A 23,086-nucleotide genomic window follows, 5' to 3' on the forward strand; every position below is an offset into this window, starting at 1 on the left:
TAGATAGACCAACAGGTAGACAGCCAAAACGATAGATAGAACAATAGATAGATAGATAATCAAATAGACAGAATGATAGATAGAACAATTGAACGATAGATAGAATGATAGATTAATCAATACAGATGGATAGATAAATGGACCGACAGGTAGACAGACAAAACGATAGATAGATAGATAAACAAATAGACAGAATGATAGATAGAACAATTGAACGATGGATAGGTAGAACAATAAAACGACAGATAGAATGATAGATTAATCAATACAGATGGATAGATAGGTGGACCGACAGGTAGACAGACAAAACGATAGATAGAACAATAGACAGATAGATAGATAGATAGATAAACAAATAGACAGAATGATAGGACAATTGAACGATAGATAGATAGAACAATAAAACGACAGATAGAATGATAGATTAATCAATACAGATGGATAGATAGATGGACCGACAGGTAGACAGACAAAACGATAGATAGAACAATGGATAGATAGATAAACAAATAGACAGAATGATAGACTGAACAATTGAACGATGCATAGATAGATAAACAGACCGATAGATAGAACAATAAATAGACAGAACCACAGATAGAACAATTGAACGAAAGATAGAACAATAGAAAGAGATAGAATGACAGAACAATAGATCAATCAATACATAGATGGATAGATAGAATGACAGGTAGACAGGCAAAATGATAGGCAGACAGCGAAAGATAGATAGAACAACAAATAGACAGAATGACAGATAGAACAATTGAACGTTAGAAGGATAGATAAATAGAACTATCAGTAGACAGAAGGATAGATATAGAACCATCAATAGATGAACAGAAGGATAGACCAACAGAATGATAGATAGATAGATACTTTGGCTGTTAAGTCGACATAATAAATACACAAACTAACAATAATTTGGTTTGAAAAGCAGAGTTTATTCTGAACCGTTTATTAAATCATACATGAGATTGGCCCCTTCACAAGTGAAATGCATCTCTGAGGAAGGACGCGCGCGGCTACATTCTACAGAGCTGCTAGACGTTTCCCTTCACAGCTGATCTAAGGACGACGGGCTTCTTCTAACAACGCTACTATTTCTGAGTAGGACAGAGGGCGCTGTTCCGAGATCAGTGCAGAAGGGCAGCCTGTGTACCTGCAGCACAATCTAACCGGTGAGACGTACATTAGTAACGGTCATGTGGCGAGAGGAAAGGCATCACAAATCAACGGAAATCATGACAAACAGGACAGCCAAAGGTGGGTCACATTCAGAAGTGGTGTAAACACGGCATTATTAGAAACTACACACCTGTCTGTGCTAGAAGCATGAGGAGGATACACAAGTGTGTGTTTTTGTGGAGTCACAAATCAGTGTTTTACAATCAACAGTGACATTCGTTACTATCGCTTTGATTCCTTGTTCAAACATCATTTTTTAAACTATTTTCTCTCATTACTCGAGCACTTTCTAGAACCCTTGTTTTTGTTCAGCTTAACGAAAAATCATTAGCATGAACGCATTGGTAACTTTTTTGCAATACATTCTGTTCGAGTAAATCTCACAAAACGCGTCATATTTCACTGCAAAACCACAAGAAAACTGATAAAACTTGAGAATTATATTAAATTCATGTTTTTAAAGAAAATTAAGCATATTAAAGGACCAATAGGACATTAGCATTGTGACATTAGCGACATTTACGCACATTTAAACCCCTGAATTCTCATTACTGTTCACAATTACTGCACAATGTCAAACTAATTATATTTGAATGATGAATTGAGTAATGATGAATGAATTTTTATAATAAGAAATTGGATAAAAAATGTGCTTAACTTATTAAAGTAATGTTACAATGCTAAGAAATCGACAATGGTCCTATTTTCTTTATTGGAAATGTAACTGCATATGACTTGAGATGAAATATGACTTGTTTATTTATGAGATTCGCCCATTTGTATGGCTGGTTCCCAAAGCTAGCATCATCAGTGCATTCAGAGATCACTCGCCTCTGATGAACACAAGAAAAATCATTCAAATAAACCCCAAATCAAACACACACATCCTTAATCAATGTAAAAGGGGTAAGAGAGTCACATAAAGGTGCAAATGTTTACATATAAGTACACTAAGACATTGGTTGTTCATGTTAGGATATGCAATTCATAAACATGAAAAAGATAAAACAAAAACAAAAGGATTTGTCCATTTCAGCCACATCTTCTTGATATCCTAGCCACTAGAAAATCATATAAAATGAAAAACATGTCACATTTTAAATTGATGTAAATTTCCAGTTATACACGTTTGGCCTTTGCCACCGACTCATCAGATTTTAGACGGACAGAGCTGGAGTTTGACTTGCAATCAGACAGATTGACTGAGTGTTTGAATTATGAATCTAGATTCGCTAATAAATAAGAGCTTTAGATCGTAAAGCAGAATCCTTCGTTGTACCGTTCAATACGATTTCCAGTCGCTCCAGGACAGACATCAGCTACAGTGTAAACGAAATCCCTGTGCGCTAATTTTCCGAAACAAAAGACCTTAAATAATTTAAATCATTATATACATCACACTCAGAAGGCAAAAGTGAGGTCGTACCAGTCAGTGCTCTCGAATTTCAACTCATCCTTTACGCTCATATTTTTTTCGTAAGTGCATTTGCAGTAGTTTTTCGCACCGTTTCAACTTGGTGAGGTCGTTTGTGGAAGTCGTTAGCATTCACAGCGTCTGTGCATCTATTATATATGAACTTTGTTTTCTAAATGAAAGCAAATGTATGCTGTGATAACTTGATAAAGTCGTATGCTAAACTACGCGATTTTGACGCCATGCTATGATGTCATTTCACCACTGGATGTCGCTAGAGTCTGTGGTCTAGTAGTAGGTGATAGCGTGCTACATTGCGTTTGATCTCGCTAATGACAGAGAGACGAAGCCCAGGTTTTGCAAGCGATGTGAAACTAAAAGACATGTTTTTGCTTTTAAGATCTTTTTCTTAGGAAAACGTTAGGATCATTTCATGATATTTTCGATTCAAGTAGGTAGCAAACAGCTTCTCCGTTCGGCTCCTTTTTCACGTCCAGACATCGTTTCTAACTGATCAGAGAGCTGCGTCTGGTCAGGTCCACATTACTAGCGCTCAGTCCTCTGGATTCTGACAGGCCGCTGTTAGATTCCTGAAGACACACACGGAAACAGACAAAAAAAAATTAAATATAATTACAATTAAAAACAACCGTTTTCTATTTGAATATATTTTAAAATATAATTTATTTCTGTGATTCAAAGCTGAATTTTTAGCATCATTACTCCAGTCTTCAGCGTCACATGATCCTTTAGAAATCATTCTAATATGCTGATTTGCAGCTCAAGAAATACTATATTATTATACTCACCTGTGAGGTTTCTTCTGCGCTCTTATTAAGGAAATTTAAGGAGCTTGCTCTCTTCATCCTTTTGAAACAAACAAAAGCAACAGTTAAAGAATCATATCTACTCAGTGAGTTTGTTCTATGGAGAAGACTGCAGGCGATGTGTTGTCGTCGAGTCTCACCCGGGGTTGCGAGGCTCCTGTGGGCAGCTGCCCTGCAGCTTCTTCACCAGCATCTCACTGCTGCGACGCAGCGCTTCACGAATCTTCCCGAATGAGCCACTTCTGCGCAGGGCGCCGTTACCATCCTGTGCCCAGGAAAATATGATCAATTCAAGTGGGGCTGGACAATAAATCAATATCAATATATATTGTGATATTATTTTTTTCAATAACGGTGATATGATTTTTAAACACATTTCCGATTTTTCGACAATACATTACCAGTGTTTCCCATACATTGATTAATTTGTGCGGACTGACACCTTTTATATGAATGTGTCTTTGAAGGGATCTGACTATTTTGTGAAAAGTTTTGATGCCATTTTTATTTTATCTGATAAAACAGCATTCATGAGCGCAGCTCTGCTTTGTGTACAGCTGTTACCGGTGAAACCACTGTTTTTACTGCTCCAAAAGCGCCTCCTGCTGCCAGAGAATGTATTTGCATTTTCAATAGGCCCATCTCCAGCAGCATGTTTTTGTTGTTGCTTACTCTTTTTTTCTGTTTTCTGCAGCTATATGCAGATATATATATATATATATATATATATTTAAATTTAAGAAATATAAAGAAATATATTGTGATATAAATTTTGGCCATATCCTCCAGCCCTGACTTCAAGATATATATTTATATATTTAAACAGTCAAAAGTAATGTAATAAATTTAGTAAATTAATTTTTTATATTATGTCTTTGAAAGAAGGTTCTTGTGTTCACCAAGGCTGTATTTATTTGATTATTTGAACACAGTAAAAACAGAAAAATTGAAATAGTTTTACAATTTAAAATATATATATATATATATATATATATATATATATATATTTTTTTTTTTTTTTTTTTTTTTTAATGTAATTTATTTCTGTGATCAAGGTTGAATTTCTAGTATCATTACTCCAGTCTTCAGTGTCACATGATTCTTCAGAAATCATTCTAATATGCTGATTTGCTTCAGTAAATATTTCTGATTACTAGCAATGTTGAAAAGTTTATTTTGGTGAAAACTTTGATACACTACCATTAGTTTGGGGTAAGTTCAAAAAAAAAACAACAACATTTTTTTCATCAATAATGCATAATGAAATTAATCATAATGTGACAGTGGAGACATTTATAATGTTACAAAATAATTCTATTTCAAATAAATGCTATTTATTCATTAAAGAACCCTAAAAAAATTTTTTTTGAAGGATCATGTGACACTGAAGACTGGAGTAATGATGCTGAAAATTCAGCTTTGATCACAGAAATAAATTACATTTTACAATATATTCAAATAGAAACAGTTATTTTAAATTCCAATAACATTTCATAATATTATAGTTTTTACTGTATTTTTAATCAAATAAATAGGGCAGCGGCTATTTGTACTAAGTGCAAATAGCTATAGATACTATTTACATTCCAAATATTGGCAATTATCTGCACCTCAGAATTGTAGTACTTTATAAAACAGTATGCAGTAATAACTTTGAGTGTAAATTATAATTTTAATTCAAATTATTAAATGGATGCCACCTTATTGGGACAATAAGGTCCTCTCTACACCTACCCTAACCCTACCTAATACTTTATTTTCAACTTTTTGAAATGTCCTTCATTTTAAAATAAATGCCTTTCTGATGTAATATGAGTTTTGAAAAGGGAGAAAAAAAGTTTTGTAAAAGGCATATTCGAACCCAGGTCGATTGTGTCAAAAAGACTACGACATGTGCTTTACCATTTACACCACTGGAGCCATTGTCTGACAATCGTCTTTAGTAGTGTTGACTAGTGATATCACACGTTGGTGGGCGGAGTTAGTATAAATAGCCTCTGACAACAAGGCAGGCTATTTACACTTAGTGTAAATCGAAACCCTGAATAAACAGAGCCCTGGTGATCAGACTTCTTTCAAAATCACTACTATATTTTAACTCTTTCAAACTTGTATATAAATATGAACTTTTTCTAAATAAAACAAAGGCTCTGCGGGCTCCACTGACCCCGCTCCACTCGGCTTCGTCTCCGTCACAGTCTCCTCGAGGGCCTCCGGGGCCATTTACTCCATCCCGAGTCTGACGTCTGTCTCCTCCAGCACAACCGCCATCCTTCAGCAACTCCACCACTTTACTCTGATTAATGGCATCGATGCCCTAACAAACAGAGTCAATTTCATGAGCTTTTACACTGTTTTGGTTTTATTTCTAAAGCTATCAGTCAGTTAAAATAATGAATGAATTTTAGTTTTAAGAAAGGAAGGTAAAATAAACAACAGAGTGAGTCAGTGAGGTGATCTCAATAGTGTTCTCTTCCTGTATGAGTCATCTGCACAGGAAGTCAGTTTTATAGGTCAAGCATCAGGTGTACCTGTTTGCGGTTTTTCGTCGCACACTCCTCCAGCGTCTCAGCGGCCTCCAGTTTGCCTTGCCGGCGGTACAGTGCGCCCAGACTCTTCAGCGTGGTGTTAACAGTGGGGCTACATGAGAGACACATCAAGAGAATCACTCCAAAACACTTATTTCTCCACACTTTGATACCCATAATCCACACCTGTACACTCACCTGTCCACTTTGCAGGCTTTGTACCAGCTGCCGTACTCGCTGTACGGACCAGAGTCCTTCCTCTTACCCTGGAAATGAGCATTAGACAAACTGAATTCACACTACATTAAATAAAGTCTAAAATATAATGTAATGAGAGCATTAAAAATATGAAACCTGGTAAAAAAATAAATAAATAAAATAAAATAATAAATAAATACTACTAATAATGATTAAATATAGGATGACTGCACTAAATTGTTGTATAGAAGAAAAAAAATCTGATATATTCATATATAAAAGCAATGTTTATTAACTTGGGTAAGTAGATATAGATATAAATTATATGTAATATACATAAAATATACGCATTATTGTTTAAAAGTTTGGGATCTGTAAGTTTTTTTTTTAATGTGCTTGAAAATAGTCTCTTCTGCTCACCAAGGCTATATTTATATGGTCAAAAATACAAAATATTATTACAATTTAAAATACCTGTTTTCTATTTTAATATATTTTAAAATATAATTTATTTCTGTGATCAAAGCTGAATTTTCAGCATCATTACTCTAGTCTTCAGTGTGACATGATCCTTCAGAAATCACTCTAATGTGTGCAACACTTATTATCAATGTTGAAACAGTTGTGCTGCTTCATATTTTTCTGGAATCTGATACATTTTATTTATCAGGATTCTTTGATAAATAGAAAGTTCAAAAGACTAGTATTTATTTGAAATAGAAATCTTTTCTAACGTTATATTTTTAAAAATCAATTTAATGCATCCTTTCTAAATAAAAGTATGGATTTCTTAAATAAAATAAAATAAAACAAATTTCAATGACTTGAACTTTTGAACTGTAAAGTTTACATTTAAATAAATACATTAATACAATTAAATAAATGTATACAAATATACAATCTAAAGCCTATAATACCTTGCTTTCTTCTCTTTCCTCTGCATGCATCCAGATTGGTTTGTTATCATCTGAGGAAGAAGAAAAAAATCATTCTTATTAAAAAATAAATAAATAAAAAAATTGAACTGAATTTTTGTAAGGAATGGAACATGGTATGTTTTTTAGCAACTTTCCCTGAGTAGTATCAGATATTGAGTAGCTACTAGTTTTTTACTATAATTAGCTTGTTGAATCTTTAGGAAGAGGAAGTGGATGTTTGATTGTAATCCTGTAAGCATCTGATTGGTTTAAAGGGCTGTGATGGATTAGACGAAACCTCTAACAAATCAAACATCTCACCACGTCATCCTGACAAAAACCGGTCATGAAGATGCAAATAAAAATGTCCATTCTTAGCAAAACACATGATTTACATAAAAAGGTTTATGCAATTCACATAAAACGAACATGCATATATGCATAATGATAAATACATACTGTTGACGGATCCGAACTCTTTCTCATGTGCGCGGGTCAGAATCTCCTTGTAAAGCGTCTCTGCGTCTTTGAATTTGCCCTGTTTCAGGTAACACGTCGCCTGTGGAGGAAACACAATCACGATCAACGAGCTTCAGACAGAACAGTGCTCTCGGGTTTTCAGATCAGCCAAACGTTCATGTTTCATATCAAAATTCACCCAGAGGACTTGATCTCTGTCACTGCGTCTGCAGTTTCTCCAGATCTTGATCTTTATTGACCTTGAATATTGACTTTTTTTACAGATAAACATGATTCAGGATTCATATATTAGATGGAAAACTGATTTAACAAACAAAGTTTTATTCTGTTTGTTTGCTCTTAAAAAGCTCACAGATTCTCCCATTTACATTCTGTTTGCACTGTGTTAGTTTTGATAAAAGCATTTATGAGAATGCAAAAAAAAAAAAAAAAAAAAAAAAAAATCACACTGCAATGAAGATCACATGACAATCAGATCAGATCACATAAAATACTCAGTGCGGCAACCTTTGATGCACTTGTGATTAGATCTGAAAACAATGCTATAATCAACACTTTTCCTGATTAGTCCATCATGCCAGTTTCACATATAATACTCATTTCATATGCAAAGTAGTTAGCCAATCGTAGCAGCGGGTGTTTACAAGTCTTTATAGAGACACACCCCTTTAGGCTATGACTATTTAAATCAGAGGACTAAAATCAGGGTGGAAAATGGTCACGTTATTAAAAATAAAAATGAAATAAGTAAAAAGACAATTAGTCAAAAAAATATATTTAAGGACTTCACATAAAAAAAATATTAACATCTACAGGTGTAGGAGGAACAAATTATATAAAATAAAAGTAGAATTAAATACATTTCATTTACTGCCCGTTTACTGAACTGTTGTTGTTGTTTAAATATTTATTATAAATACATAAGTGTAAATATTTATATAAATCATATTTAATGTAAGTAAAGTACATAAATTAAAGTCAGGGTAGGAAATTGCTTTTATTTTTAAATTATGACCATTTTTTATGTAAATATCTTATAACATTATAAGTGGGATAAAATAAATTTCATTATAAAATAAATAAAAATAATAAAAAATTATATATATATCCAAAAATTTATATTTATATTTATTTATATTTATATTTATATATAAAATTTTGACTTTTTTTTTTTTTAGGATGCCCCCCTTTTTTTTTGCTGTATCAGCTGTAGTTAAGTTGATCTGGTCTTACCAGGTTGTTTTTGGTCTTGGCCACATTGGGGTCGTCGGCACCCAGTTTGTTCTCGTAGATCTCGAGCGCCCTGCGGTAATAATACTCCACTTCCTCATACTTGCCCTGATTCTGACACAACAGGGCCAGATTATTCAACTGCTTCGCCACATCGGGATGGAATTTACCCAGAACCTGCAAACACACACACGTGTGCACATATTAATAAGACAACACTGGCAACACTACAGCATCATAATTCATTTCAAAAATGATCTTTTTGACACACGCAGGTTCAGCACCTTCTCCCGGATCTCCAGCGCTCTCTTGCAGAGCGGCTCTGCCTCCTTGTGTTTCCCGCGTTTGCCGTACAGCACGGCGAGGTTGTTGAGGGTCGCGGCCACGGCAGGGTGATCTTTACCCAGAGTCTTCTCTCTGATGGCCAGAGCGTCGTTCAGCAGGTGAGCTGCCTCTTTATACTTATTCTGATCCCTGAAACAACACACAGGAATCGGGTTGGAGCAGCAACACGTTTTTTAGTGATGCACCACAATTTTAACAGCCAAAACCGTTTTGGGGGGCAGAAATCATTAACTGAAACAGTGATGTTTGAGTAGCTCTTCTTCGAAGGTTTTAATTGTGTTAGTGTCTGTTTCATGCAAACTACAACAGGTAAAGATGTCAGCTGTTCAGACACTAGGCTAGGATCGATTTGTTTTTAATTGATTTTCCATTTTGATAAACTTTCAGGCTATGCTGTTTTCAGCAGATGCATAAACAAAACTTCACATTATATGTAGCTCAAATGCCAAAAATAAATAAATAAATAAAAATAATAATAATTTAAAAATAAGCTTAAAGCTTTGATACTTTTGATATGAAACAGTCTCAGTTTTCAAATAGTCAATTTTTACAACAAATGGTCAGTTTAGAAATAAAGGGCCATTTAAAAAAAAATGATATTTCTGTATTTTTATGAACATAAATGTACTCAATTTTTTTGTTGATATGAAAAATGCCTTATGTGCAACTAGATTTTTTGTGTGTATATATATATATATATATATATATATATATATATATATATAAATAAAATTTCTCTATTTATTTTATTTATTTTTCAAATCATGTTGAATGATGAGTAACAAATGTGATCAATCATTTAATTGTTTATATTTCACCATATTTATATTTAATTAAAAATCTGAATAAAAATATATATTTAAAAAAAATTTCTAATGTTGGTAGGATTTTAGTAGGATTACATAATTTATAAATAAAAGGTAACTTTCTAGCATGATTCTAGATTTACTGTATGTATATAAATCTAAATATACACAACTTTTTAATGAAGTTTGTACAACTTTTAAAATTGAATATATAATTTTAGAAAAGTTGATATAAAATCAATTAATGTAAACTATATGCATAAAAAAGTAAATAAAAAAAATGACTAAAAAAAATATTTCAAATTTATTTTTTTATTTATTTAAATTCATGTCAAAAATGATTAATTATTTACACTTCAACAATGTATTTAAATTTGATTAAAAAGTTGAATAAAAACAAAACTTAGTTCCCTGAGGTTTTTTTTTTTTTACATAAAAATTGTCATAATTTAGAATAAAAAACTATTTTCAAAACATGATTTTAGATTTTATTTCTGTATTATTTAATGAAGTTTATCAACTTTTTAAACAAATATATAATTAAAACGTTTATATAAAATACTGCTTTATGTGCAATTAAAATTGTTTAAATTATACATAAAAATTACATATATATTCACATTTCAAGGTATGTTAAAACATGAGTATCAAATATGATCCATTGTTTAATTATTTATACTCCAACAAATTAATGTCATTAAGTTTAATTAAACAAAAAATCTAAATATTATTATGTTAATAGGATTTTTATATAATTTAAATAAAAAATAAAAAAAATATCTTGCATCAAATCTAAAAAGTTGATGCTATAATTGCAAATAAAATTTTCATAATAAATATTTTTTATCTAAGTGCTGATTATTAAATCAATTTGATTACATCATTGATTATTAAATAAACAACAAAAAGGTCATTTTGGTGCATCACTAAAAACAGAAAAGCAGACTGGGGTGATCTCCGACCTGTAGACCAGGGCGAGGATGTTGAGCATGGTGGCCACATCTGGATGGTCGTGTCCAGACGTTTTCTCCAGGTCCTCCAGAGCCTGTTTGCAAAGCGGCACGGCCACCTCGTACCGGCCCTGAGACGCGTACTGAATCACCAGGTTATGGAGGGTTCGCAGACGGGCCGGGATCTCGTAGCCTCCCTGCTGCGCCGCCACTTCACCGCTGGGCTGAGCTGGAGCGATGGGTTACAAATGACACCTTAACCTAATACAGCCTACTGAACCACATGTGATTAATGAATCTCAAAAGCCTCGAAATGATCAAAACTTCACTGAAAAATCTGTTAAACAATCTACTACATGCCTTCAGTGGATTTACATTACAACCTATCAAACTTCCATACTTTTTGTCCATATGATTATCAGCATCTACACCAAACAGCATATGTGTGCTTAGTTTGGACCTCTGAATAAAACCGAGCTGTTTTTTTCTTATATATTCTCACTATATCAGACTATATGAGCCATTAAAGCCTAATGCATGATATTCAACAAAATACGTCAGGCGTGCTTCTCTCTCACCTGGTCCCTGGTCGTCGTCGTTTGGAAACAGATCGTCCAGATTGTCTTTCTCCTTCTCACCGGCCTTCTCCTCGGAGGGCGACGTGTCATCGTCCAGCTTCCGGATCTGGTTCATGAACTCAAGGTGTTTCTTCTCCTCCTCCAGCTGGGCGACGCTTTGCTCGCTCTTCTGCAGCTTGTGTTGAGTGCTGGCCAACTCGTCCCGCAGCCACTGGTTCTCCTGACAGAGCCGACGCACCTGCGCGCGCAACTTCTGCTTCTCGGACTCCACCGCGCTCAGGTGACCCGACAGAGCGATGATCACCTGGGAGGAGACGTGACATGAGCTCAACTTGCACAGCTGACTAAGACTGTTATGTAAGAAAGCATCAGTAAGACATTAATCTTTTTATTCAGCAAGGATGCATTAAATCAGGGTTCGTACAAGGGTGCTTAAAGTGCTTGAATTTGCAAAAATCACGCAATTCAAAAAACATCATACATTTTTTTATTTCAGTTACTTCAGTTTTTAATGTCAGAAAACAATCGAGTTAAGTAAGTAGTAGTACTGACAATGTTGGGTAAACATGGCCGAAGACTCAAAAAGAGGAACAGATGAACCAAATCAATTGAGTCACTTATGCTGGAACTGCTCCAATTGATTCACACTTGTGACTTCAATCACTGAAGTAATTCATTAGCAAAGACCAGATCAAATTAAAAAGAGCCATTCATTTTCCAATTTGAACATTGCTTGTAATGATTTCAAAAAGCACGTAGCACTCCAGAATCAGTTAAACCATTGTGTTGCAAAATGATTCACTGTTTCGAAGCGTTCCAATCAGGTTGCATATCGCGATTCATTTGATTTAGATTGGGACATCAAATTGGATATTGCAATTCATTTGATTTAGAGCAGAACTTTGCGTATCATGAATCATTTGACTTTGGAGCGCGTATCGCAATTCATTTGATTTGATTTGAATTAAATTGCAAAGATGTTGTCATTTTAAATAATTGTATAACTTATTATTGGACATTTAACTTATTAATTTTCTTTGTTTAAAAAAAAAAAAAAAATACAAAAACTTTAAATGTAAAAAGATTAGAGATGGGACGATAAATCATTGCAACGCAAATCGAGAAATGATTCAGCATCGATTTGAGATTTTCCGAACACTTTGCGATTCTTTCTCAAATCGATTCTGAGCTTAGTATTGAACAGCATATGGCACTGCTTGCTTTAGAAGCAACCGTGCTCTGCTTGTTTCCAAATCATTACACGCACTTGATCCTAAAATAATCATTTATACAATTTGAAAAGGTTGAAGCAAATTACAAGGGTGTTCACAGTGGGCTGTGTTTACAATAATCTCGCGTCATAAAAGCATTCTGAGCCGAGGTGAAATTACATGACTCAGCCGAACGCACAAGTTCTCTTCAGCACTCTTCTTCATGAGCATTTGAGTATAAAAACCAGATTAGAGCACCACCTGCTGTTAAAATCTAAGTTCAGAATCGATTCCAAAGACAATGGCGATGCATTCGGAAGATCTTAGAATCGATCCACGAATCGATTTATTGTCCCATCCCTAAAAAAAATGCATTAATATGTTTGAAAAATGTATAATAAATATATACTTTTTTAAATAACTTGAAATGCATATTAAATTCTACATTTAAAACAAACAAACAAAAAAAATCTAATTTTAAATGTAAATAAAATTATCATTTATAAAATTAAAATTATATATTTAATTTTCTAAAATAATAATTTAATAGATTTATTTATTTATTTGTGGTAGGCCAGTGAAAATGTTGGCAGCACAGGCAGAAAAACTACTGGCCTGACTAGGCAGGCATTTAAAATAAATAAATAAAATAAAATATAAAAAAATTAAAATTGAAATGAGTCTTAAATGTGATTTCTGTAATTAACTTCCAGGCCCTTTTCTCGAGCTCTTTCATTCCTTTCTGGAAGATTCCAAATCACAAACTACATTTTCTGCATTAAAAGCTATGGGTGTTCCCACAAAAATGCATAATCAAGTCTGATGAAGTAATAGCTCAACTGACCTTGTTCAAATGATTGCAACCTAGTCAAACAGGCTGAGATATTTCAGTCTTTCTGAGTTCAAACTGAGTTCACTGACTTTCTGTAAAAACACTTTTATGTGATTCAGGTACCTGCGCCTCTCCCAGTCCCAGCTCGATGTCCTCCAGGCTCTTGCGGAGCAGGCTTGATTTCTCCTGCGCGACGGGCGGCTGAGCGCAGTCCAGGATGGAGTTGAGGAGCTGGGCGTGTTCCCCTCGCAGCGTCTCCAAACCCTGCATCACCGCTTTAGTATTTAGCACGATCTCGTCCTGCGACAGCCGCTCCAGCGCCTCTTCTCGTGGGTACACCATGGCGGACATCACCCGCGGGACGCGCCGCTCGCTGAGAACAGACCGTATGTTACCATTACAAACTTATGCGTTATAAATCATCTCATACAGCTGAATCATCATTTTACATGGCTCCAGTTAACTAAAATTAAAACCATTAAAATACGACTGTGTACAAAATGTAATAAAATATAGACCCATTTAAAATAAATAAGTAATAAAAACGACAAAAACAAATTAAAAACAAATAAAGAGAATAAAAACTGAAATTTATATATATTATTTTTTTTCTAGTTAATTGACAAAGCAACATTTCTCATTTTCATTGTTTAAATTGAATTTATTAAAACTATACGGACAAAAACTAATAAAAATGGCAAAAACAGAACAAAAATAAATGAAAATTAAATTAAATATAAAATTAAATATTTAAAATGTTTTTACAAACTAGTAAAATAACCAAAAAATTGAAATAATTTATAAAAACTATTGAGATTTTAAAATCAGTAACTAATAAAATGACAAAAAACGAATAATTAACTAAACTAAAAATGAATAAAAATATTTACAACTATTCGAAAAAAAGTGAAAATGACAAAAAAAAAAAACATTAAAAAAACAGTAAAATCTTAACTAGAATTAAATTGCTAACTGAAATAAAATAAAAGTAAATCAAAATGTTAAGAGAACATAAGTACTTCTAAATAAATATAAAATAACACTAAAATAGTGCAAAAATCACTGATGACTTTAGTCCCAGTGGACTCCATTAGACCCTATAGTCCATCATGATCCATTACTGAACCTCGCAAACAAAAACAACCAATAGAATAAAATTAGAATGATATATAAAATGTAATAGAAGTTGTCAATATAGTCAAAGCAACATTTCATTTTCATTTAGTTTATCTGGATTTATTAAAAAGAACTAGAACTAAAATAAATAATATAAAACTATACAGACCCATTAAAAAAAGATAACTAATAAAAATGACAAAACCAAAAAAACTTTAATTATAATTAAAATCATAAAACAAAAAATACAAAAACATATATAAAAATGAATTTTATTTTATTTCAATTAATTGCCAAAGCAACGTTTTACTATACATACGTAAAAACAAAACTAATACAAATGGCAAAACAGAACAAAAATAACTAAAATTAAAACAATACACATTTTAAAAATATTAAATATTAAATATACAATTAAATGTTTAAAATATAACAAAACAAGTAGTAAAAAAGACGCTGAAATAATTTATAAAAACTAAATTTTAAGAACAAAAACGAATAAAATAAAACAATTAACTAAACTAAAAATTAATGAAACTATTTAGAAATACTTGAAGAGTCAAAATGAACAACAAAAAACAAAAACGTGAACTAGATTTAAATTGCTAACTGAAATAAAGTAAAACAAATTTAAATTGTAAAAAATATATAACAGTATCTAAATAATAATAAAAACCTGATGACTACCTGATGACCTAATGACCTAATGGACTTCATTAGACCCTCAAGTCATCATGATCCATTACTGCACCTCACACCCAAAAACAGCCAATCTGGCAACACAGACTACAAGTGCTGACAAAGACCTGCTGCCTAAAAACATCTGAAGTGATGAACATCAGCAGCACTGCCAGAAAATCCAGACAGCCGTGTGAATCAGCCACAATCAACAGGAATCTGAGCACATCAGTGATTACATATGATTTTACATATATAAAAATAACTATTCCATGTATAAAGTTTGCATACTGGAGTAGCAGGAGGTGAAGTATGTTTGAAATGTCATAATATCAACCTCCATCATCTGGGCCAATTTCATCTGCATTTCCACCTGCGTCCAGCAGAGGCGCCATTCGTCATCATCACGCCTATTGACTGCAATGCAGTAACAGCGGAGAGAGAATCCCGCATCAAACCATGAGATGTTTAGCTTATAAACACACCTGAACAGACCACAGACCGTCTTCGGATGCTCAGAACCACTCATATGATTCGTCCAGCTTTCACAATGACTGACAGCTGCCTGAAAAAAAACAGGCGAAACATGGAAAAATCCATCAAGGTGACCCGCAGGATAACACAACGTGCGTTTACTCCTCCAGACAATCACAACATCCTCATATCTGAGCGAAAACAGGCCCTGCTTAATATGCAACAAACAAAGCTTATGCATCCAACTTAAAATACCAGCAAACACTTATTTTTATAATGCAACTGCCTCACATCCACCATTTTGTGTTCTCATATAACAATATTTGAGAATGAATCATGATGCATAACCCCAGAAATATGCATTGCAGTTTCGGTGCAATGAATGATGAGGACAAAAATCATCAAATGCATCATCAATCTATCATGCATCACCTGGTTTGCCCTTTCAAACACTGTCAAAGCAAATTACGAAACCATAATAATTTTAACAATCATATCACAATCTTTTGCAATATTTAGATATTAAATATGAGCTACTGTTTTTAGCAAATCAGGCTAAACTTTCCTCATTCAATCAGCCAGTAGTCTAGCATCCTTTTGTATGATGAATGTGTATCAAAAACTAACGCACAGACCATTTTTGTATTGCGTGCAAGGAAATACCTTTTATAATCCGCTTGTTTTGGGCTCCCGTTGAATTCAAGCGTGAAAACAATGTGATGTTATGGATTCAGACGCGTCCAAAATCCCAGACTCGCTCAATAAAACGGTATCAGGCGTGAATCAGACGAATCCCCGGCGACGCATCGGCTGTAAAGATGCGCGTCCGTCCGATGCGCTTTTGTCGTTGACGCGTTCAGCAAAACAAACGCCCGTGCGTGCGATGACCCGCTTTCGTTTCGTCCATCCTTTCTCGTCCCTTTCAACTCGATATTTGGCGGACCTTTGTGCTGGACTGAGAGAGGATGACCACAGCAAACTGAAAATGGCTGATGTGTGTGTTTGTGCTCCCAGAATCCAAAGCCCTGCGCGCTGACATCACTACACCCGCCTCCCCCCTCAACCGGGCGTGGACACACAGCGTTTCTGAATATCAGTATTTTTTTTGTTGTTGTTGTCCTGCATAATATTTTAACAAATAACGTGTTTTCTTTCATACCAATGGAAGAAAATCCAAAATAAACATCGAGGTGTTTCATTTTATTACACTTTATCTGTTTGCGTCTGTTGATTTAGATTGCAACACATACTGCTTTCTCAAAATGAGTTTTATCTCTACTTCAGCACAACGTACATACAACAAATTTTACAGTTTTAATTCTAACTATATTCTGAAGGTTTTTAGCGAAGGGTTTGTTTGTATAACATTTTGTTCCTAAATATGGTGAAAATGTACTGTTTTCTGATTTATGGAGTGATAAAAACAAATATCCAAAATCCCCTCTGTAAAAATCTTTAACTCTAATATGCCAACAAAATGAAGCAAAAATTTTAAACCTGGCCTTTTCTAATATCTTCAAATATATGCAAATATGTTCATGTTAAATTAGAAAATGCCTTAGTAACTTTTAAAATACTTGTAATACAAAACAGTTGTTTCTATCATCACTTCAGCAGAACTTACATTAAGCAAAATTTAGTTATACTCCTACCTATATTCTGAAGGTTTTTACTTACGGGTTTGTTTCTATAACATTCACTTGATTTTGTATAACATTTTATTCCTAAATTGGTGAAAACGTACAATGTTCTGATTTATGGAGAGATAAAAATAGATATCCAAAATCCCTTCTGTAAAAACCTTTAACTCTAATATGTTAACAAAATGAAGCAAGAATTTTGAACCTGGCTTTTCCCAATATCTTCAAATATGTTCATTTCTAATTACAATGTTCTGATTTATGGAGAGATGAAAACAGATATCGAAAATCCCTTAGTATGTCAACAAAATATCTTCAAATATGTTCATTTCTGTATTTTTATTACCTTAGAACTGTTACTTGATTTGTTTTATGGAGAAACTAGTGAAAACAGATATCGAAAATCCCTTAGTATGTCAACAAAATGAAGCAAGAATTTTTAACCCGGCTTTTCAATATCTTGAATTGCATGCAAATTAGTGTATTTTTACTTAGAAAATGCCTTAGAACTTGTAAAATACTTGTAATACAAAACAATTGTTTTAGTATATGGTGATTAATTTGTCTTCTTTCAAACTAGTGGAAAAAAATTTTAAAATACACATCTGGGACTTTTATTTTATTACACTTCACCTATTTGCACCTGTATTTCGATTACAAAACATATTTCTTTATCAAAATGAGTTTCTATCTCCACTTTAGCACAACTTCCATACAACAAATTTTACAGTTTTACTTCTAACTATATTTTTAAGGTTTTTACTGAGGGGTTTGTTTATAGAATATTTACTTGATTTTATATAACATTTTATTCCTTAAATGGTGAAAATTAAAAAAAAAAATAGTGTTTATGGAGTGATAAAAACAGATATCCAAAATCCCTTCTGTAAAAACTTTGAGTTCTAGTATGTCAACAAAATAAAGTAATAATTTTAAACCTGGCTTTATCCAATACCTAGAAAAGTACGCAAATTAGTGCATTTTAAAATAATTTAAAATTCTACAAAACAAAATTCTACATCATTTTAATGTATGGTGTTTAATCAACTGGGAAAGTATGGAATTATATATTAGTTCAACATTTTACCTTATTCACCCTAGTGATTGTCTTAATTATGGGCCGTTTTCACAAGAATAGATGTGCAACTCTGTGTTAAACTGACCAAAGTTGTTAATCTATTAGAAGACATTTGATTATTAACATATCTATGGCAGAGCAATGCCAGTGACAAATTTACTTCTGTTGTACCAAAACTCTACAAACTACACAAGACAATTTACAAATCAGGTGTGTTTATTAAATAAAAAAGAATACAAGTAACACTTCCACTGTCCATACCACATCTATTGATTGACAACTCAATTATGAAAAAGCAGTACTACAAAAACATGTCAAATAAAAAAATAACACAATAAAGGAACATGAGTTCATATTACAAGCACTTTGGATATGTACAAGCGTTTTTGTCTAAAGGCAAAAAGGCAAAGAGCTGAAGACTGCTAAAAGATAATAAATGCATGTGCAAAAATACTTATCCACAAGCTCGGCTTCTCGAACGTTCACGTCTAAATATTACGCAATGATTTACTTTACACAGCAGGCTAACTTTGGCCGATTCTGCAGTTTGAATCCGAAGCTTGTGGAAATCAGGCATTTTATCTCTCCGACAGGTTACATCGACAAAAAGTATTTGAAGCTAACAAACGCCATTCTGATTGGCCATTGGGATAATTAGTTGACCAGTCAGAATGCTGGAATCCGCTTCATGTTGCTGAACTTTCACATGACAAATCAACACAGGTACATACAGAGGTACGAGGACAGGCAAAGACCAGACTCCACACAGCACACGCATAAAGAGACAGTCCATGTTCGAGTGACGGAACAGAAATTAGTAGTTGCTGAAAACTCTTTTCATATTGAAATGAATCATTTGGAAAATTCAGTACTTCCCATTCCCATTCCAGACTGCTCCATAAATACTGAAAATCATTTTCCATACATACAAAAACACAAACAAAACAAAATGTAACAGCTGACACTCTTTGGCAGTGACACTTTTTTTTTTGCCCCTCCTTTTTTCCATTCAATACATATCCATACAAAATTTGAACCTGGACTCCGAGATAGTTGCCATTTATTGTGTTTTTTAACTCAAAACACTTGTATGAAGTTTGCCGAAAGTTTCTGTGCATTTGCTCATCATGCAAGCTTAAAACACGGACAGCAAGTGTAACAACAGTACAGACATTTCAATTCGTTTGAAAAAAAATTCAGCATGGGTTTTTCTCTTTACGCACTCAACATCTATAAAGGGGCGTTTCTAGAAGGTCTCTAAGCTTTGGTGGACATGCAGACCCTCTGAATCATTTATGATTTCAGATCCAATAAAAAATAATCAAGACTCAACAGGACTGTGCAAAACCCTCTAGACACAATCACTGACTGAAATATTAAAAGGCTTTTTGACATTACTTGTAGCTTTTATGACAGCCACAGTATGCGTATTCCTACGAGCCTTAGGATTTAGATATTCATAAAAAAAAAAAAAAAAAAAAAAAAAAATGCAATTTAAACAGCTATATAAAAACATATTAAGAACTTATGTGCTATAGATAATTTATTAATGTGTGGATATTTTTTCAACAGAGCGGTACTGATAACCAACATGAACTCAAATCGTTTTTAAGAATACGGGCATACAAAGGAGAGATGCATTTAATGTACACAAAAAAATACACTCACACTTCAAAACTATTGCTAAACATCTCTGTAAGAAGCAGGAACAAATAAAAATCTAACTGACCCATCGTGACTTTAATACTTTGTTTTTTCTTAATACTTTTAACCACAGAAAAAAAAATGAGGCTTTCATTCCAGAAAACGTTACTTAAATTAGAAGGATTTGGGGTGAATCTCATATCCAGGTCATACATCACCTCAAAATTCGAAAGAAACAATTTTATTAAAATTATATAATTAAAATTGACTGTAATGCAAATGTTCGTTTTAGAAATCGGCACAAATGAACAGAATTGCTACCACGATGTATGCAACCAAAACTTACATTTTTTTTCCACTTTACTGTGAAGAAAATTAGACCAATCATGTTGCACAGCAAAATCCAAAATGTTCCAAAATTTTTGTCATTTTTTAAAAATATTTCTTTATTCTGATTTTGTGGTGAAATATGACATGAAAGTTGAAGTTCACTTCATATTAGGAGTTCAACAGATTAATAATGTAACAATCATTGTATATTGAAAATTCATCAGCATTTCAAGCATTTCAAGCTGCAATGGTTAGAAGTCGGCCGGGTGGAAAGACGCCGAATCTTGTGCCGTGAAGGACGTATAATTAACACCACAGACTAATTAAACCAGTGAGCACTACTGTCCACAAACACGCACTCGCACAAACCGACACGCACTACACACTGGCTTCACTCTCACTGTGGCACAACATCATTTCATAGATAGTTATTTTTTTTGTTGTTTGTTTTGTTATTATTTTAAAACCACATTTTAGTGACGTTTTGTTAGTTGCATTACCTACCACTCACAAGAATATCTCACAAAAGTTCTAGACAAAATAAAAACCACGTTACTTTTGTGAAAGCTGCCATTAGCAGTAATGTAACAAGCTCCAGCTAGAAAATAAAGGGATGTTGTAGCTCAACGTTTACTGATCTCAGATCAGTTCTGACATTTTGTTCACAGCTGCACTGCAAAAAAGGATTCTCAAGTATTTTTGTCCTATTTTGCACTATTTTCTAGTATTTTTAAATAGCTAAACACTCTTAAATTAAGATAAAGCAAAACGACTTAAGATAGGAAGTCTGTTTTCTGAGTCTATCCTTCAAACAAGTTTATAATTTTTACGGTTTTTAATTAGAAAACAAGACTTTATATCTAAAGTCATTTTGCTTCTTAAGTAAATGCGTCTTGATTTAAGATTGTTTATATATTTGTACCGGAAAAGACAAAACTAAATCTGAAATAAGACAAAAATGATAAGAAAATCATGTTTTTGCAGTTGTGTAAAGGTAGTGTTTGGGAATTATGGTTTAATTGGGCATTCCATATGAGGAGCTGGTCGTTTCTTGTGCTTTGGATGAAGATATGAAGAAATGAAGGCGAGTTTAAGTGCATAGCATTAAGGGTTTCATGATGAAAATGAAACCCTTAAAGTTCTCCCCAGACTGGTCTAAAGATGCACACGAGAACCAAAAATACACTAAAACTACATCTTCCCCAAATCTGCTGGCTTAATCGGTGATATTTTCACCTCCAACCTCGTCCAGCCTTTACATCAGGCCTTGTGCTGATTGATATGACGTAGTTCTCTCATAAATCGAGTTTGTCTTTGAGTTTGTTTTAAAGATGACTGATTTGTTCTGTCCCGTAATGTTTACATTCTGATTGGCCAGAGATCTTTGGAGATGGTTTATGAAAAGAAATCAAACCTTTAGATGAGCTACATATCTAAGCTAAAAGGTCACTTTTAAAAATAAACGCTAAACTGACACAAAAAAGCGTGTAAAATCATATATAAAACTAAACTGAAATTGTTTATTCTAGGTAACAGACATGTGAACTAGTAACCTTCTGTACGTCGAGGGGAACGAAAGACGCCGCTGCATCAGGCGAAGCAATTCGTGCACTGAATTGAGCTAAAAATGTTAGCTTTGCTAGTGCATTATGGGTGATGTAGTTTAAGACATGCAGGTTAGGGGTCAACAACGCATTTCAAGATTTCATCGACTGGAAGGATAAAACAAAAACTATGCGAAAAATGACTTTAGGAAATCTAAAAACTCATCAATTGGCGGACGGACATATTGTAGCCCCGCCTCCAATGTCAAATTGGAGTTTAACTCCGCCCTCATAATAAAGGCTAACTTTGCTAATTTTGGAATATTCACTGGTGCTTTTTTTCAAAGTTCGAATCTTTGTTTACAAAAAACTACCATGGTAACCACAGTTTTTGCCAAAATTCCATAGTTGCTAAGCAACAAAGATTCCAAAAGCTGATTTTACTTAACTAACTGTAAGTTTATCTCCAAACACAGTTACCATGGTAGATTTTAGCAAGAGTTAAACTGCATTTATCCATTATGCTGGTTATGGACGCCGATGATGAAAGAGATCTGTTACATCAAGGTTCATATTTAGGGTTGTTGAGTGTGATTTAAGCGGTGTCATCCTGTTAAATAGTCATCGACAGGTGGTGTATCCAAATTTTGTGCTTGGCCCCAGTTTGTGGCTCTGGGGCCTTTGATAAATAAAAGTGACTAGCGCTGATAAAAGTCTATCGAAGCCGCCGAATCGAACGTCTTCAACTCCACCTACCCACCCACCAGAGACAGTCACATGAGAGCCTCATCTCATCTGTGATTGGCCAGCGTTCTGAGAGTGGCGGCAGCGGTGGTGTGCAATGGGGTGAAGGTTGCAGGTTGAGGGGGCGGGGTTGAGAAAGTGGGCCGTCCTAGGAGGGCGGTTTGCTGTAGCCGAACAATCCCACCGGGAAATACTTGACGTGAGTCGGCCACTGAGCGGCGAGCTGGAAGAACTTCACGTCGTTCCACTCGCATCCGTCGATGGTGACTGAGAATGGAGAAAGAGAAATGTTATTTCAGCTTTAGCTGACAAGAAAGCGGGTTTCTGGCTGTCG

The 23,086-nt window shown here is 33.9% G+C and overlaps 2 protein-coding genes across 6 annotated transcripts in view; both read right to left on the bottom strand.

Annotated features, from left to right (window-relative positions):
* Nucleotides 1-1,742: 1,742 nt before the first annotated feature.
* On the bottom strand, nucleotides 1,743-16,816 carry klc2 (kinesin light chain 2). 2 transcript variants are annotated; one of them, XM_051115241.1, is made up of 15 exons: nucleotides 16,436-16,816; nucleotides 15,784-15,863; nucleotides 13,628-13,877; nucleotides 11,462-11,765; nucleotides 10,896-11,112; nucleotides 9,067-9,256; nucleotides 8,786-8,959; nucleotides 7,532-7,631; nucleotides 7,073-7,122; nucleotides 6,156-6,223; nucleotides 5,961-6,069; nucleotides 5,597-5,746; nucleotides 3,570-3,694; nucleotides 3,412-3,469; nucleotides 1,743-3,192 (listed from the first exon to the last, which is right to left on the bottom strand). In XM_051115241.1, exons 2-15 carry the CDS (start codon nucleotides 15,825-15,827, stop codon nucleotides 3,109-3,111), a joined length of 1,923 nt encoding a protein of 640 aa, XP_050971198.1. In that variant the 5' UTR covers nucleotides 15,828-15,863; nucleotides 16,436-16,816; the 3' UTR covers nucleotides 1,743-3,108. The 2 variants fall into 2 exon arrangements, with proteins under 2 accessions (XP_050971198.1, XP_050971200.1); XM_051115243.1 differs by lacking the exon at nucleotides 15,784-15,863.
* A 1,872-nt stretch (nucleotides 16,817-18,688) lies between these two features.
* LOC127167911 (phosphofurin acidic cluster sorting protein 1) overlaps nucleotides 18,689-23,086 on the bottom strand; it is a 64,023-nt gene continuing 59,625 nt past the window's right edge. For all 4 annotated transcript variants that reach the window (XM_051114325.1, XM_051114323.1, XM_051114324.1 and 1 more), the window contains one exon: nucleotides 18,689-23,019. In XM_051114325.1, coding sequence (XP_050970282.1) covers nucleotides 22,901-23,019 — 119 coding nt within the window. In that variant the 3' untranslated portion in view covers nucleotides 18,689-22,900. The remainder of the gene's footprint in view (nucleotides 23,020-23,086) is intronic.

The sequence above is a fragment of the Labeo rohita genome, chromosome 7 (genome assembly GCF_022985175.1).
Source record: "Labeo rohita strain BAU-BD-2019 chromosome 7, IGBB_LRoh.1.0, whole genome shotgun sequence".
Classification (NCBI taxonomy): domain Eukaryota; kingdom Metazoa; phylum Chordata; class Actinopteri; order Cypriniformes; family Cyprinidae; genus Labeo; species Labeo rohita.

Coding starts and splice junctions, on each gene's coding strand:
- klc2 (XM_051115241.1), bottom strand. CDS start 15,827: ATGAGTGGTTCTGAGCATCCGAAGACGGTCTGTGGTCTGTTCAG. Junction 13,878..15,783: donor ACGGTCTGTGGTCTGTTCAG/GTGTGTTTATAA, acceptor GTCTGTTCTCAG/CGAGCGGCGCGTCCCGCGGG. Junction 11,766..13,627: donor TGGGACTGGGAGAGGCGCAG/GTACCTGAATCA, acceptor GTCTCCTCCCAG/GTGATCATCGCTCTGTCGGG.